This window comes from Gekko japonicus, unplaced genomic scaffold (genome assembly GCF_001447785.1).
Source record: "Gekko japonicus isolate JY-2015 unplaced genomic scaffold, Gekko_japonicus_V1.1 scaffold32, whole genome shotgun sequence".
NCBI classification, from domain to species: domain Eukaryota; kingdom Metazoa; phylum Chordata; class Lepidosauria; order Squamata; family Gekkonidae; genus Gekko; species Gekko japonicus.
The window spans coordinates 1,310,769-1,329,844 of NW_015167527.1; the positions used below are offsets into that span (position 1 = coordinate 1,310,769).

At 38.9% G+C, this 19,076-nt stretch overlaps 1 protein-coding gene across 1 annotated transcript in view; it reads right to left on the reverse strand.

Moving 5' to 3' along the window:
• Positions 1 to 19,076, reverse strand: part of RAD51B (RAD51 paralog B) — a 545,357-nt gene that overhangs the window by 210,866 nt on the left and 315,415 nt on the right. Inside the window, exon 10 of the mRNA XM_015413281.1 lies at positions 17,019 to 17,097. Within this exon, the coding sequence (XP_015268767.1) occupies positions 17,019 to 17,097 (79 nt within the window). The remainder of the gene's footprint in view (positions 1 to 17,018; positions 17,098 to 19,076) is intronic.

Here is a 19,076-nt window from a genome sequence, read left to right on the forward strand (position 1 = left end):
CAAAAGAATACAGAGAAGACTGTTTCAGCATGTAGAGTAAATGGGCAAAGGACTGCAAGGAATTATATAAGCAGCTATGCCCGTCTTTCAGCTGGAAAGGACCAATATCAAAGAACCTTCCAGTGTCTGTGCCTGCTTCATGATTTCATAAGTGCAGACAGACATCACCCAAAGGCTTTGCTCTCATCCCGTTTTTCTCATCCCTTGGCGAGACCATGGCAACACCAATCAGGGGGTACTGAACTCTCTGCCCCACCACCCTTGGTTCCAGGTTGTCTGGGGAATGATTCAGTTTCATTTCTCAATAAGCCATGCCAATTGTCTGAAGAACAGACAATTCTTCTGTCTAACCTGCTTTCTATAGGAGACAATGGGACTCTGAATATCAGGAACTATGAAATTTGAATTCAGAATTATTTCTAACTATTTCAAAAACAGCATTATTCAGTGCTTCTGAATATTTCCAAATTTGAATTGCACATCTTATTTTCTGATAGCAAAGTCAGGATATCTTTGGATACTTAAATTCAGTGACTGAACTGTGAACAGGCACTAAAGATCTTTCTGCAAACCTGAAATCTAAAAACAACAACAACACTGGGCAGCTTAAAAATCCAAAAATGAAAAAAAGGAGCACCTGTAGCTTTAGGTTTCTCAGTGGCTGTTGCAAGGCAACCACAGCATTCCAAGCTTGGCTCTGTCAGTAAAAGTCAGGGGGAGGGCCCTTTCCAGCCATGTTTTGGCCTTTGAGGGAGAACTCATTGGGGCCAGGCCGCCAGTTCCAGGCTGGAGATTTTGTGATGAAATCTGAGGAGTGCAGGGTCTGGAGAGGGGAAAGGCCTCAGCATGATATAATGCTATACCGTCCATTCTCCAAAGTAGCCATTTTCTCCAGGGCGACAGATTTCTAGAGTTCAGTTGTAATTCTGGGGATCTCCAGGTCCCACTTGGAGGTTGGCAACCCTAGGCCTGTCAGCAACCTCTGGGTGATTTAATGCATGACTCAATTAGACCTGACTGTTTGCTACTGGTTCAACAACAGCCATTCTATGAAAGCCAGTATTGTGCAGCAGTTAAGAGCTTCAGATTAGGGTCTGCGAGACCAAGGATCAGATCCCTATCTTGTTGCAGAAGCAGACTGGGTGATTTTAGACCAGTCACATTTGTTGTTGTTGTTCAGTCGCACAGTCGAATCCGACTCTTCACGACCCCATGGACCAGCTCCCGCCAGGCCCTCCTGTCTTCCGCCGTTGTCTGAAGTTGGCTCAATTTCATGTTCGTTGCATCGATGACACTGTCTAACCATCTCATCCTTTGCCGTCCCCGTCTACAAAGGTCAGTTTTTAAGGATGGGAAGTGCAGAGCCTAAGCAGGCCAAGCATCTAGTACACAGATCAAGGGCTGTAGTGGCTCAGAGGTTAAGATGCTGAAGCTGCAGACTGGAAGGTCTGTAGCTCGGCAGTTCAAGATCCTAGTGCTGCGTGACAGAGTGAGCTCCCGTCTATGGCCCCAGCTTCTGCCAGCCTAGCAGTTTGAAAGCACGAAATTGCAAGTAGATAAATAGGTACCACTTTGGTGGGAAGGTAACAGCGTTCCGTGTGCCTTGGCATTCAGTCATGCCGGCCACATGACCATGGAAACATCTTTGGACAGGGCTGGCTCTTCAGCTTGGAAACGGAGATGAGCACCGCCCCCTAGAGTCGGATTCGACTGGCTTTCGAGCAAGGGAAACCTTTACTAGTACACAAATGCAAGGCATAGTTTTCATGCAATAAACTGAACTATTTGACAAGAAATTCTCCTCCAGTAAACATGCAAATTTCAATGTGAAAACTAAAACTTAAAATCTTTTGGCTTGTTTCTAAATAAAAGAAAACGCAAGCATTCCATTTTGTATTAGATTAGTTTGTAAAATTTAGTATTTAATTAAATTTTGGACTTTGGACCTAGCCCAGCAAGCCACTTAAGCACATATTGATTTCATCTGTTAGATACGCTCTCTTGAAAGCAATCCTACACTGTAAAGGAGACCAAGGAAGCTCTGTGATTTGAATATGTTCTAGAGTGAAGTTTTTGTAAGGGCAAAAGTTTAGGGATATTTTCCTTAGCCGTTCCTCTTTATAACATACAGAAGGATTCTTATGAAACAAAGAAACTGCTTACAAAGTAATGTGCAGGTGAAGTCAACCAACTTTAGGAACTAAGTACCTGGGGCAAAAACTGGTCCCTAGTTATGTTTTTCTTTGTTATTGTGTCTATGGTATTTGTTTTAATCATTTGGCTAGATTGCAAGGTACAATTAAATTCATTGGTTTGTATAATTTTTTTGTTCTATAGCCAACCTGCAACTTTAAAAGGATCCATGATTTACTATCATGCTCATTCATGTACAGTTGTCTTGCAACATCTCTCTCTCTCTTTTTTTTTTGTTCAAGGAAACCAGGAAAATGGAAGCCCTTCTTCATTCCTCTCTGCACTATTATTAGCACTCAGACAGACTTTCTTCATGTCAGGATATTGCATTTCCTTACACTTGGGAAATGAAACACAGCTACTGTTCCCATTATGTGATGATGGAAAAGTGAATATTACTCGAGTTGTGAGGAATTTTAAAGGATTCATTCACAAAATGTACTATTATCACAATGAGGTGGTCTCAGATAATTGAACTGCACTAGGAGCTCAAATATATCTTATGGTTCATTAAAAGTAAAGTGTCTCAGCTTTCAAACCAAGCACCAGGGATGGGCACAAATGACATTTTTGTGGCTCAGTTTGTGGCTGAACCACGAACTGAACCACAAACCTATATGAATGATTATGCTGGTTCCTGAAAGGAACTCGTTCATATAGGTTTGTGAGCCATTTAAAGTTTAAACCCCTGCTTTCTGCTCCACATGAAAGTGGAGGGGAGCAGATGGGAGTGTTTAAATGGCTGGGAGCCATTTAAACCAGGGTGAATAAAAATAAATGATTTTTTAAAATTTAAATTGGATTTTTTTAAAATGCTTTTTGAGGAAAAAATTATCTAAAGATACGTTATAGTCCAAAGTTTATTCATCATGAAAGAAGGATTAGTTTTTAATCATGTAGCATGAGGCTGTATATTCATGCAATGTTTAAGTTCTTTGGTAAATGAAGTTTATTAATCTATTCAAAATGTCTGTAAATTTTCTGTAAGATTATTGGGCATTTTTTCTATCTAGAAGATATTATCACAGACACTTGGTTTTACAGTTCTCAAAACTGTGAATTTGGGTCTGCGGAGATCACATGCCTCTTCTTCACAGCAAAATTGTTATAAAATAATTATATAGAGTTGAGAAAAATACCTTAATCCCATTGTTCCTCTGCAAATTAATGTATACAGAATCAAACCTTTACCTCTTATGTGTTACGTTTCAAAAAACTCAGTGTTGGGAGTGGAATAGATCTGCACAAGATGCTAAGTGTGAGGAGGGAGGGGCAAGCAGTACAAATGAAAGTGAAACTTTTTGAGTAGAATACTCTACAAGTCTTTGGATCTTTGTGTGAATAGCCTGAGGTTTATCATATTATTCTTCCCCTGGAGGAGAAAACCTATAATGGCAGCAAGCCGTAAAAGAGACCAAGTTTGGGAGTATTTTAATGAAGCTGGTCTTCCTATGGGTAAGGCAGGCATGTGTGCAAAATGCAAACACTGCAACAAAGAAAAGCAAGGCCTGATGGCAAAACAAGAAACCAAGAATAAAATTGAAGGCATTACAAGATGCAAAAGAAAGAGCTGGATTTGCATTTCCAGATTGGATGTTATACTATAGAGCATCATCAGATATAGTTAAAAGAATGGATTATATTAGAAAATACCAGACTATTAACGTTAGAAGGACATAAATTATAATTGGGATGGCATGCGTTTATTTGCTATGGAAAAGCCAACACTCATAAATATTTTAAACAACATTTTATTAGGAGATCATTATTGAAGATATGGGAAGAAGTTAAAAGACTTTTTTATACCAAAACACCAAAATGGGTTTCACCTTTAGAAGTGTTCACAAATCCAAATTTATTTCAAAAAAATGCACTGTTAAGATATAAATATCTGTTGGATAACAAAAATGAACTAAAACCAATAAAAAAATCTTAAAATACAAGAATCCAACTTAGGTTGGCGGCAAAGAGTTCAAATAGAATCAAGATACGCCAAAGATATACAAATGGGCTTTTATTCAAAAATAACAGAAATAGACAAGATATTGTTACATACTGACGAGAAATTGATTTAAAATTATATGTAATAATGTTAGAAAACAGAACACAAGATGAAAACTGTATGGTCCAATGGGTGCAAAATTTGGGTCATAATATTGATTTAGACCAATGGTTACGAGTATGGAAAACAAATGTAAAGATTACTAAAGCAATTTCATTTAAAGAAAATATTTATAAAATGTTTTATAGATGCTATATTACTCCAGACAAATTAGCAAAGTTTTATCCTGAGCTGCCAAATGTTGGTTCTTTTTCATATGTGGTGGACGTGTGATGAAGTTAAAAAACATTGGTCTTGGATTCATGGTTACAAATAATGTTGAAATATAATATAACTTATGTACCAGAGTTGTTTTTATTGAATGTATTGCCAGAAAATTGTAAAAAGCAAGACATCTTATTATACATGTAGTGACAGCTCCAAGAATATTATATGCTAAATATTGGAGGAAAAATGAGGTACCTTCAAAAGAAGAAATTATGAATAAATTACCTGAAATGGCAGAGATGGACAAATTAACTTTAATTTTGAAAGGACAAAATGAAGAAAACTTTGAGAATACATGGTTAAGATTTTACAAATGGATGGAAGAAACCATCAAATAAATTATGTGGACATATAACTGAAGTACAAGGAAATATGAACTATAATACTTTTTTTTTAGTTATAAGCAATAATATATTTTAAAATATAAGGTGGAAAAAATTGAAAAATATAATTTGGTAATGTATGAGGTAATTTAACAGAAATTGAAAAATATAATTTGGTAATGTATGAGGTAATTTAACAGACAAATTGATGTTGTGGAGCGAAGCAATATATGTTTGTTTATTTTGTGTTTGTCTTATACAGAAAATAAAAAAAAATTGTCAAAAAAAGAAAAGAAAAAGAAAATCAAGGCCTGAATGAAACAACATCATGAGAAGTGCTGTGATGAAGACGACAAAAGGAATATGTTTGAACAGGCAGGATCTTCAGGTTGGTGAACATTTTGATTTCATCATATTTCTTAAAGACTGTCTTGAGAAACTTTCATGTTTGAGCAAAATTATATTTGTTGCTATTATTATTGCAAGTTACTGTCATTTTGATACAGTTATGAAGAAATAAAGAGTAGAAAAACTAAATATTCCTTTTTTGGGCAGTACTGAGTGGCAGTAAATATAATGAGTAATACTAAATAAGCAGAAATGGTATAACTAACAAAATAACAGCACTGACGTTTTTGTTTAGGGGAATCCATCATTAACATAAAGGATTCTGGAAACTGGAAACTATCCACCTTCGAGGTCACTATCCTACAGTTTCAGAGTTATCTGTCCAGGATAGTGTTTCAGTCACATCATATACATCACACATCCACAGTATATCATCTAAAAGAAAGAAAAAAGCTGACCATTCAGGAACCACCATGGATAAGTTTGTGATAAAAACCAGCAGATTAGAAAAAAAGTTAACTGATGAAAAAAATAGCCCAGTTTGTTTATGCATCAAACTTATTTCTGTCTGATTGAAAACCCACACTTCATTAATATGGTCTAGTCACTGAGACCAGGACACAGTCCACCCAGCAGAGCAGAAGTTGCAGTGAAACTGCTGGATAAAGTATATGACAGAGAAATGGAGCAGTGTGCGACAGCTCTAGAGGGTAAAATTGTTAACCAAAGTCTTGATGGGTGGAGTAATGTCCACAATGATCCTGTTGTATGTGCTTATATAACAACAGAAGAAGGGAATGTCTTCCTTGCAGAAACACTTGATACATCAGGAAATGCACACACAGCAGAATACTCACCAGAAGTGGCAGCAATAGCTATAACAACAGGTGAACAAAAATTCAAATGTCTAGTATGCAGTTTGGTCACAGGCAATGCTGCAAATGTATCCAAGATGAGAAGAAATTTAGAAGAGCAGGAAGGGAATACAAAGCTAATAACATATGGTTGCAGTGCTCATTTGCTGCACCTCCTAGCCAAAGACATCAGTGTTCCAGAAATAAAGACTAATGTTGTTGAAATTACTAAATACTTCCATAACAATCATTTTGCAGCAGCAGCTCTGAAAAGAGTGTGTGGAACCAAGCTAATGTTCCCACAAGACGTTAGATGGAACTCTGTAGTGGACTGTTTTGAGCAGTATATCAAGAACTGGCCTATTCACCAAACCCTGCATGATTAAATGGATGCAAAATTTCGGTGAGGAAATACAGTTTTAATGCTGGTAAAACCTATGGACTAAGTGCATTAGATTTACTGCTAGCCAAGCATTAAGGGAAAAGTGGTTTTACCGATGGTATGTCACTCCAAAAGACAATGAAAAGATGGACAAGAATTACAAAGGGGTTTGCTGGAAATGTAATGTGGTGGACTTGCATTAAGACAAAAAGATACTGGAAAAATATATAGAGGTGCAAAATATTTTAAAAACCAAATTTCTGATGAAACCAGGGACTATGTTACTGGGAATCCAACAGACAATATAGAAAGAACTTCACAAGACCTACTTAGATATATGTTGAAAGCTGCTGGAGTAATATTTGCAATGAAATGGAAGACAGAAGAATGTCCTACAAGAGAGATCTGGAAAGAAAAACTAGCCGAATATGCAATATTGGCAAAACTAACTAATTATATAAACAGAAGACCATTAAAAGATTCAGCAGAAACAGCAAGCTTACTACTCATATTATGGGAATAGCTATTTTTTTTTATTTTGGGGATTATCTGAATATCATATTAAAGGTGATGAAGTTATTGATTACAGTTTAAATCTTTTTATTTAGTATTCCACTAGTATTTAAATATTTAGTAAGAATAAAATTTAGATTTTGACAAACGATTAAGACAATATTCAGGTTTTAACAATCATTTAATTTTAGCGTAGAAGTTTGTTCAACTGTTAAAGATGTAATCTCTCTTATTGTTAATAGATTATCGCTAATGTTAGGAAAGTTCTTGTTTATTCTTTTAAAGAGAGAACCCATCTCAAAACACTGTAATATTTATGTTTTATTGTCTGCTTCTATATTTGAAATATGTATTCTTACTAATTCTTCCCTTTTGTATCCCACTTTTTTAATATATATTTTTTTAAAAAAATCAAAACAACCCCCTGGCCTATTCTGATGACAGTTTGTGAACAAAATCGAGAGAAAATAGATGACACTGTCATGGCCAAAATTCTCAACATTGGGCTTAAGAGAAATGTTGTACATATGCTGAGCATTCCAAAACCCATTCTGAAGCTTTAACCAGAATACAGAAAAATAGCTGTTTTATTGCTGATGCTGTTAAAATTTGGAAGGAACTGAGTGAGCCGTTAAAAACAGAACTACACACTGACAGAATTAAATTACAAGCATTAAAAAAATGAATGGGACAAGCACTGTCTCCAGCTCATTTTCTTGCAAATATTGTCAATATCTGGTATCAGGGCCAAACAAGTGCTGAGGAAGAGGAGTTAGCTATGACATGGGTATCCAGCAATCATCCATCTGTAATGCCAACTATAATAAACTTCAGATCTAAGGGGGAACCATTAAAAAATATGATTGCTGATAATGTTTTAAAGAAAGTCACACCAGTGAACTGGTAAAAGTCACAAGCACTTCGATTTAGATACTGTTGAAGTAATGATTTCACTTTTAACAGCAGTAGCTTCTTCTGCTGGAGTTGAAAGAATATTCTCTTCCTTTGGACTCATTCATTCCAAACTGAGAAATCGTTTGGGACCCGATAAAGCAGGAAAACTTGTTTTTCTTTTCAAGATTGTGAACAAACAAGAAGATGAAGATGAGTGAGCTACAGAGGATAATATTTTAAGTTTTTCATGTGTAGACCAGGCTGATGGTCTAAGTTTTTTGTTTTTTTTTTAAAGATATTTTGTTTAACCACATCAGTTAACATGGATGTTTAAGCAAATACAAGAATACATATGCTATGTTATTGTTTTAGTTAAATAAAACTATTTAAATTGTTATTATTAAGGTAATGATTATTTTTCTCCTTCCAATGCAGAAAAGTTGTCCAAATATGAATGATTAACCTATTAAACTGGAGCTAGTTCATCTCACAATAATTTCATAATTATCTATAATGTGTTTCTAATAGTATAATCAAATCAGTAATTTTTGATATAACTGTAAAACTAATCTGAAAAGTTGCTATTCTAAAAATGAAAACTTCATCTGGTTGTAAATATTAAGATTATACCAGCAAGAACGAGTCTTTATGTAGAAAACCATGATTTAAATCTAGTCTTACTGACTAGTGATTTATATTGTGATTTAAATTATGATTTAACAGCTGAGAGGCAGACAGCAGAAAGGTGGGGATCCAATGTCCCCAGGAAGGCATTTCCTCCCTTTCTTTCTGCTGGCCATGGCTCAGCTGATAGATTTAAATGGCTCTGAGCCATTAAAACCCTCATGTTCTGCTCCCCCCTTGAAGTGGGGGGGAGCAAACAGGAGGGGTTAAATGGCAGGGAGCCATTTAACCCTCTGGTTTTTGCTATCCTCTGCTTCAAACTGGGGGGGAGCAAAACCAGAGGGTTAAATATGGAGGTGAAGTTCCTCCCAGGGGGCATTTCACTCCTTCCTTTTTGATAGCTGCAGCTTTCCCTGGCCAGCAAAAAGGAAGCTGTGGTCAGCAGAAAGGTGAGGGGGGTCAAATGCCTCTGGGAATGAGTCCCCCCCTTCCTTTCTGCTGGCCGTGGTGAGCAGTAACCAGCAGAAATGTGGGGGTCAAATACCCCTGGAAAGGCACTTCTCCCCTTCCATTTAAACCCTGCTTTCTGCTCCCCGCAGCTTTTCGCAAAGAGCAGAAAACAGGGCCATTTAAACTCCTTTTTTCTGCTCCCCACAGAAAGCCACAGGGTGCAGAAAGCAGTAGTACTTTAAATGGCTCTGAGCTTTTTAAACCAAACAGCTGAGCAGTGAGGAGCTCCCAACCACTCAGCTGGTAAATCCCTGCTTTCTGCTTTTCACAAACCATCACAAGCCACCACAAATTGTGCCAGAATTCATGAAAGGTCGTTGCAGTTCTTCAGTTCACAAACTTCAGTTTGCGAACCTTGAACAGCCCAAAATTTGTGATGAATTTTAGTTCATCAGTTTGTGCCCATCCCTGCTGCTGATTTCATCTTCTTTCCCTGCAGCCCCATGTGTCTCCCCAGATTTTGTTCCTTGAGGAGTGGGAACTGTTGACCTGAACTCCAGGTACTATTCCAATGGACAAAAGAGTGCACTGCAGCCTTCAGCTTGACGGGGATAGCAAAGCCTGAGAAGCCAACAATATACATGATTATGGCCAAGCTCCTTAATCTGACAACTGTTGAACAATGCAGGCTGGGCTGCTAGCAGACTACTTGGAGTTTTGCTTTAAACTTTACTGAGTTGCTGACTATCATACCTTCCAAGCTGCCACTGCTGACAGTCTTCATTAGCCCTCAATAGATGGATTGTGGTCCACATCTGGGACACATCCTGTTCTCAGATGGGTCACATCCAACAATGCAATTGTTTAAAGGAACAGAAAGAAGAAGAGGAGGAAGGAAGAAAAACAGGGGAAAGGAAAATAGAAGTTATTTCTGACCAGGATTTTGTACCTCTCCTTCTTGATAATTTATTATCACTTTGACACCAAATGTTAATGAGATGTTGGAATTGGAGGATTGTGAGAATGTTGGGAAAGTGCACTAAATATAAAAATAAATCTATACGGATATATCATTTTTCTCCCTGTATTAAAGCTGTGATTTGCAAATGGAACTATGGAACCTTGGAGATCTCACAAGTTGTGGTTTCTCATTTAGAAGATAAACAATCTTTCAAGGAGCCTGGGCAGTGCCTCCCATTGTCTGAGATTCAGCTTAGAATACCCTCACCTGAAACATGCAGGGATTCCTTAGCAGATGTACAGGATTCCTTGGTAGACATTGCCATGGTATATTTTATCTGAACGTAAAAAGTCTGAGAACCATTACAAGAAATTATAATAGCTGCATACTTGGTTTACCACATTTGAGGTCACTGGTAAGTAAAAATGTCCATGTCATGGCTCACATAGCATCTATGTCCCCATCAGGCTTCCCTGTAACACGCGTATGTGCACAATTACTCAACAATTTATACTTGTCCATGCACTGCTTTTTCAGCCTATGCACATGGGTGCTTCCTCTCAGGCAGCCCCGCCCTCCACTTGCCTGTGCCCGCCAGCTGGCATGGCATAGAAGCTACCCTTCACTTGCTCCTTCCACACTGCAGCCCGTGTGAGAGAGAGAGAAGGAGAGGGGGGGAAAGGGAGGCGGGGCTTTGAATCTTCAGCGGGAAGCAGGAAGGAGGGATTGAGGGAGCTCTGTGTGTGTTTACGTGTGTAAGTAATCAAGGCAGGAGGGATTTTAAAAAAGTGAGCGGGCAAGTGTGTGTGAGAGAGACTTGCTTACGCTTGCTTCCTGGGAAAATGGCTTGTGTTCTTTACAATTTTTAAAGTTTGTGTTCAGAAAGAGATAAGTGGACAGAACTGTCTATAATACTTAATTATATTCTAGTGTTTCTTAAATCCTAAATAGTAAATTTGACAACTGATACCAAAGCTTTAGGAGCTGCGGTTTGCTCAAGTGGTTAAGACGCTGAACTGCAGGCTGTGGAAGGTCAGTAGTTCAGCAGTTCGAGACCCGAGTGTGCCGCATGATGGAGTGAGCTCCCGTCTCTAGTTCCAGCTCCTGCCAACCTAGCAGTTCGAAAGCAAGAAATTGCAAGTAGATAAATAGGTACCACTTCAGTGGGAAGGTAACAGTGTTCCGTGCGCCTTGGTGTTCAGTCATGCCGGCCACATGACCACGGAAACGTCTTCGGACAGCACTGGCTCTTTGGCTTTGAAACGGAGATGAGCACCGCAACCCTAGAGTCGGATTCGACTGGCTTTCGAGCAAGGGAACCTTTACCTTTACCAAAGCTTTAATTCCTTTTGAATTCCTACTTTGAAGTTGTATCTGGAAAAGCATATCTTGAACTGTATTTCCTCTGGATTTGTCACTTTAACAGCCTCCAAGTTGTAGCGTACAGTGGCTTATTTCCTCAAATAGTATATACATTTTTTAAAACCATAGACAACTATAGCTGTCCATTGTTTTAATTTGGTGCTACTCACTTCTTCAGTAAGTCACTGTTCCTGTTCACTTCTTCAGATACCTGAGGAAGTGAGCAGTGACTCAGGAAAAGCTCTTACCCTACCACAAAGTGTGTTAGTCTTTCAGGTGCTACTGGACTCTTACTCTTTTCTACTGTTACAGACAGAATTACATGGCTACCCATCTTGATCTGTTTACAGTTGTGCTTAAGTCATTCCTAAAATATACTTTAAAAGAATCATTTAAGTAATACAAATATAAGTAAGTTCCATATAAATATAGTTTGTAATACAAATGATAATAGTTTATATTTTTATGTTTGTGTGTTTTGCATGTTTGTAAACTAAAATAAAAAACATATATAAAATATAAAAACATGTAGGCCCAATCACAGTTTTAAAGCTAGCACCATTTTTTGATCACGAAGGAAAATTTTGGCTCACAATACTTCACACCTTAGAGGGAACATTGGTCCCCATATAATCTGCCACATCTGAATAAACTCCTGTGATAATTCTAATTTCATTTATATCAGCAAAAATCAGCTGATACATGATTTCATAAGCACTACAATTTTTAATCATTTATATTACAAAAACAGTGCTACTTGGTTGCACTACTAAATGCAGATACAAAGGTGTTTATGAAAATAACTCCTGAACTTTCTGTTCCACCTATTGCAAGTTGAGTCATACCTGCTACTTTTCCTGACACAAACACTTTTCTTCCTTTTTTCCTCTGTTGACAGGATATAGTAACATGGGGGTGAAAGTGAACCAATGCTGACTCATACACCAACACAACAAGCATGAGTAGTGAATGAAGAGTAATTACCACTGGACATGGTAACAAGAAACCAAGCTATAGTCCAAATAGCTTATCCTGTCTTGGGTGAGATCCATGTTCCTGGTAGGAAGACCATCTTTATACATGTACATTTAGACACTTAAAATTGGAATTCCTGGGAGGGCACAGGTATAATATGGAGCCTTATTTATATTTTAAGAATACGTTTTCTTGACTTGAATGAAAATGCAGTTTTAACCAGCAGTTGGAACACTGTAGAGTTCAGATGGCAAAACTGAGATCCACAAATATAGTTAGCAATGTGATAATCCTGACTTTTTGTCACTTTATGTAAATTACAATACCTCTACAGTATTCGAATTGTAGGCCCAGTTTTGTCATGCATTAGGGACTCCGTTGAAGACTCACTGGGGCTTGCATTCACATAATGTATACTTGAAACATGGTTCAAAATCTGACTCAGCCCTTTGACTAGCCATCCTTGTCTCCAAATTGTTGAGCAGTATTTCTCAAAAGTGAAAGCAGTAATAAAAGAGCCACTGAATAATTGAATTCTTTTCATCACTGAACAGTTCATCTTGACAAAGGCAACAGAAGTCTCCCACTGCAGTGCTCTTGGGCAGCTTGGCGGTCTCCTAAAATGATATAAGAGGTGTGGTTTTCCCTCCACCCGAGCCTCACTAAACAATTTTCTGTGCTTGTACGAAGACCATGAGATCCAAAGAGACCAGGCAATAGAGCAGCAATTTACATCAACAAAGGGGATTTTGATGCACTCCTCCGAATGAGGCTGCATTACCATGTTAATAGCTTTTTCACTCACAACGCTCTTTTCCCTAGGACGCTGGAGACTTTTGCAAATGGAGAACAGTTCCGCTTTCAATTTTAAATGTAACAATAGCCAAGGAGCTCCTTAAACTGCATCAAACAGTAGTCTGTGAAATCCCTAACTAGCCATCCTCTCCTGCCGTTTTATTAATCACCAGGCCTACTGAACAAAAGATGAGAGCTTCTTGCAGTTTTAGCTCTGCTCCCACCTCCTAATCCCCTAGGGATGGAAAGAGGAATGGCCTGCAGAGCTGCTAAATCAAACTTTTCACTACGTTTTTTGCTTCCTTCCTGCCCTCTGCAATAAAAGAGGTTTCAGGTATGTTCTCTAATATCAGTTTATTTATGGCCTACTGGTTAACAGAGTTGTGATGGGATTTCCCCATCTCTCTTTCCCTAAGCCTCATTTTTCAGACAGCTGTTATTCCTCACCCGTTCCCACACTCATCCACTTGTTCCCTTGTCACATACTTTGAATGTGCGCTCCTTCTGACACTGACTGCTGTACACAATAAAGAATGAATGGAAATGTTGCCTCTGCAGTCAATCTATGGAACTGAGCCCATTCATTAGCACTAAAATGTTCTTCTGCCACCAGCGTAGATACTATCCTTTACCTGACATTTCTCAACATCTCTTTAGAAAAGCAGCAACCCTTCAGCTGGTGGAAAAAACCCAGCTATGGCCCCGTTTGGGCATTACTTCTATCCCACCCATCTCTTTGTGCAGTGAGGCAGACAAAACAAAGTGCTTCTTCATACAACACATAACTAACTTGTGCAACTTGCTACACTGGGATAAAAAGACTGCCATTAGCTTAGATGCTTTAAAAAAGGAGGGTATGGACATCAATATCTATTAGCCATGATGGCAAAAAAGGACCTCCGTACTTGCAGTCAGCATACCTTTGAATGCCAGTTGTAGCAGGGGAGGCTTTGGTCTCTGTGCCCCTGCTGTGGGCCTTCTGGGGCAACTGGTTGGCCATTATGGGACTACTGGGCTCTTATGTGCTTAGGCTGAGATCAGAGACAGGCTTCAGACTGACACACTTCCTCTCCAACTATTCCCTACTTCTTCCATAATCAACAACATTTATTATTAGTTAATATAATCTAGAACAATATCGAGTTTTCTCATTAAAAACAACCATAAATAGCACAACACCTGCACCACTAAGGTGCAAATACATAGTCTCCTAGCTGGTGACATGTGAGGAGGAAATTGAAAGGAAATATAGAAAGGGTCAAAACCATTGGGGAAGTTTGGAGACTATTTAAAACTACAATCCTAGAAGCTCAGAAAAAAATATATATACTGCAGGTTAGGAAAGGTACAAATAGGTATAGAAAAAAGCCTGCATGGTTAGCAAAGTAATGGAAGCTATAAAAGATAAGAAGGATTCCTTTAAGTGGTGGAAAGCTAGTCTCAGTGAGGTTGATAAAAGGGAACACAGGCTGTGGCAAATAAAATGCAAGTCTGTAATCAGGCAGGCAAAAAGGAAATATGAGGAGCATACAGCAAGCATAAAGATCAACTAATACATTAGAAGCAGGAAACAGCCAGGGAGGCAGTGGGGCCCTTGGATGACCAAGGGGTAAAAGGAGTCATGAAGGTTGATAGGGAAATGGCTGAGAAGCTGAATGCATTTTTTGCCTCTGTCTTCATTGTGGAAGATGAGAAGTGTTTGCCCACTCCAGAACCGCTGATTTCGGGAGGGGTGTTGAAAGACCTGAGTCAGATTGAGGTGACGAGAGAGGAGGTCCTACGACTGATAGACAACTTAAAAACTGATAAAACACCAGGCCTGGATGGCATACATCCGAAAGTTCTGAAGGAACTCAAATGTGAACTTGTGGATCTCCTGACAAAAATATGTAATCTTTCATTAAAATATGCCTCCGTTCCTGAGGACTGGAAGGTAGCTAATGTCACTCCCATCTTTAAAAAGGGTTCCAGAAGAGAGCCGGGAAATTACAGGTCAGTCAGTTTAATGTCAATACCGGGTAAGTTGGTGGAAACTGTTATTAAGGAAAGAATTAGTAGGCACATTGATGAACAAAAACTATTGAGACAGACTCAGCATGGGTTCTGTAAGATCTTGTCTCACTAACCTGTTAGTGTTCTTCAAGGGAGTAAACAAACCTGTGGATGTTGTTTACCTTGACTTCCAGAACGCTTTTGATAAAGTTCCTAAGTAAGCTCAATAGTCACAGGATAAAAGGACACGTTTTTTGGTGGATCAAAAACCGGCTAATTAATAGGAAACAGAGAGTGAGTATAAATGGAAAATTTTCTTAGTGGAGGGTGGTAAGCAGTGGGGTACCGCAGGGATCAGTACTCAGTCTGATGCTTTTTAACTTGTTCATTAATGATTTGGAGTTGGGAGTAAGCAGTGAAGTGGCTAAATTTGAGGATGACACGAAGTTGTTCAGGGTGGTGAGAATTGTGAGGCACTCCAAAGGGATCTGTCGAGGATGGACGAGTGGGCATCAACATGGCAAATGGGGTTCAGTGTGTCCAAGTGCAAAGTGATGCACATTGGAGCCAAAAATCCTAACTATAAATACACATTGATGGGGTCTGAACTGGCAGAGACTAACCAAGAGAGAGATCTTGGAGACGTAGTAGATAACTCACTGAAAATGTCAAGAAAGTGTGCAACTGCAATAAAAAAGGCCAGTGCTATGCTAAGGATTATTAGGAAGAGAATTGAAAACAAATCAGCCAGTATTATAGTGCCCCTGTATAAAACAGTGGTGCGACCTCATTTGGTGTACAGTTCTGGTCACCACACCTCAAAAAGGATATTATAGCATTGGGAAAAGTGCAGAAAAGGGCAACTAGAATGATAAAAGGGTTGGAAAACTTTCCCTGTGAAGAAAGGTTAAAGCGCTTGGGGCTCTTTAGCTTGGAGAAACGACGGCTGAGGGGTGACATGATCGAGGTTTATAAGATTCTGCATGGGATAGAGCAGGTAGAGAAAGAAGTACTTTTCTCCGTTTCTCACAATACAATAACTCATGGGCACTCAATGAAATCGCTGAGCAGTACAGATAAAAGGAATTACTTCTTCACCCAAAGAGTGATTAACACATGGAATTCACTGCCATAGGAGGTGGTGGGTGTGCACACGCACGCACAATACTCACAAAAAAAGTTCTAAAAAGTCATTTTAAATAGAGGAGAGGCAGGAAGTAACCTTTAAACAAGGTCTATGTCCTGGCCAACAACTGTTAGAGCCTACTTTCATCTCCACAGAGCTAGATGTTGTCTAGGTTTCAGAAATCAAAAAAGAAAGATCACAATTCCAATACTCAAATGGAACCATACACATCATTCAAACATGTAGGCAGGAAGAAGGAATCTGCAGAAAACTCATCTCAAACACTGACTCAGTAAACCACAGGCAACAGTACATCTCCTCCTTTAGCCTACCTTCTCCCATAATATGTATGTCCCATAATATGTATGTCATTTAGCCAATACAAAGATTCTGCCATACTTCTGAGCTCATGAGCTTACCACCATGTTTGATGCAGCCATATACAAATTTTAGAACATTTCACAATTGCTGATGCCAGAATAGCAAGCCAGACATTTTTAATGTCAAGAGTTACAACTGGCTTAAATCCCAGAGGAGAAGCCATGTTCAAGAGCATTCATAATGCACAAATTCAAAAGGTATCTTTTAACATACTGAAGTCAATTTAACAAAACCTGCTGCTGGCCACTGGATGGCCAGATATATATGGAGGTGGAACAGTAGTAAGAACCTGTCCAAATCACATCCAAATTTTAAAGAACAAGACATAAACCTCTTTCAACCAGGGATATACCTGCTTTGCAGGTGAGCCAAGAACAAGACTTTGGGTGTTTTCTTAACTCAGTACACAACACTTCAATTTGATATCGTTTGAAATAGTTTGGTAAAATCTGGGGTTACAAAAGCCTATCTGAGATTCAAAATCAAACACTGTTCATTTTCAATTCATGTTCTTACCTTGGAGAACCAAACCAGAATTTTCTATCGTGTATTGGAAAGATGTGAATGGAGCAACCGGGGACTTGGCTATCAGAAGCTGCAGAAACAAACAAACAAACAAAAAAAGACAAACACATTCCTATGATATGCTGCTTATGCTTCCGGTTTGCAGAGAAGCATGAACAACTGCAAACAGCAAAATCCGATATAATTTCTCCCAACAAAGCAGTACGTAAATGTGCCCTAGCCTTTTACTGTGTGAACTACCACTTTAGTTCTTCTTAAGTACCATGCTATTTGAATATGCCCTTCCATTGACAATGGCTGCGGTCACACACATGAAATAATCCACTTTCAGTACACTTTCCAACTGGATTTTACCATGTGAACTGGCAAAATCCAGTTGGAAAGTGCAATGAAAGTGAATTGAAAGTGGATTATTTCGTCTGTGTGACCGCAGTCTATGTTGCAATGGGCAACAGAGAATTATCTGCACAGCTGACTGATCTGTGTATTCCTGCACATACAGGAGAAAAGATGGACTGTGGAACAGCAATGAGATCCAACAAAGAAGTTTTAGTATTAAGAAAAAAGAGTCCTTTCCAATAATTCCTCTGTTGGTTTTGCTTTCTTAAAAGCATTCAAGGCACAAAGCTGTAAGGTCAATATGAACATATTCTCCCAGGAATCTGTATAAACCCCCCCCCCCCAATATTATGATTTACACATGGAAACTCTAGAATGGACACTGGTAGTTGTTGGTACTCTGAAGGTTCACTGCTGTCATTCCTGCAAAACATGTCTGCAACCCAAATTTGAAGCAGATTTCCTCATTCATATCTGCCGCAGAGAAAAAAGGGAAAGGAACTGGAAAGCAATTTCCCAGTCTGTGGTTTTCACAGCGGTATTTCCAACTTTGTAGCCCTAAGGGCACCATTTAACAAGGCTGCTGATCCAAAGCACATTCTGGTTCTTTTCAGAGCTCTTTTTCAATTACAGTGATGTCATACCCATTTTGCCAGTGCCCAGAATATATAGCAGACTTTAGTTCTTTCTTCATTTTTATGTATGCATGTACTTGTACACTGGAAAAATATCCATATGATCTTCAAACAGTTCCTGCCAAGGCCACTCTTCTGCCTGAGGATTAAAGTGCCCCTGCTTGTAACTCTTCTCGGCTTTGAATTCTGCCATTTCTTGTTGCTCATTAAATAACACAGCTCAGACGTAAGTGAGAACTGTGACTTTATTACTACCATTCCAGGTAATGGCCTGATTTTTAAAGATGCAGAGTTCCATCTAAAAAAATCTTTGACCCTGAATATAATTGAAAGCGTTCTCATCTTCTAAAACACCTTCTGCTGTAACAAACAGCATTTAGCCAAGACTTTAACGCTAAAGAATTCCATCTTGGAGGACATAAAATCAAACAAAATGCTGTCACGTGATGATGGAACTAGAAAACTATATAACCCCTCTGCCTAAAGGCTTTTCTTGTGACTCCATGAGATCACCCCTAAACCTGGACTAACAGGATGATCATTGCTTGTGTATCCAAGGAATACGTAACTGCTAAGCCTATGGGAGTGCTACTCAAGCACCCAATAGTCTTTCTGAGGGAAAATGGAAAGCTGGAGGGAAGCACAGAGGGAGTTTAGTTCAGATCTGCCTCAGAGAGAGTGCAGTGATAGCTTGGGTCTGCTTCAGCAAGAGAGCAGTTTGAAGGGCAGCTCTGCCTGGTACCATAGCAGAATGGTATAGCTCTACCTCTGGGAGAGGATAGAGTACCTGGTTGTTAGGCCTGTCTCTGGTGATGAGCAGACCTTTTACCATTTTGTCTGACTCTTGGGAAAGGGCAGGCTGGTATGTGTGGAATCTTGTGTGTGAGAGGATCCAACCTAGAGGTTAGTCAGGGAATGTCTATTTGTACCTGAAGGCACTGAAGAGTATTCAAACCACACTCTGAAGCCATAACTAGCTTAAACCTATGTGCCTCGGCCTTTGACCATCTGGAGACCTGTGCCACTAATCTGTTCTTTAGGAAAAAACCCTATAAATAAATAAGTCTTCCTTGTT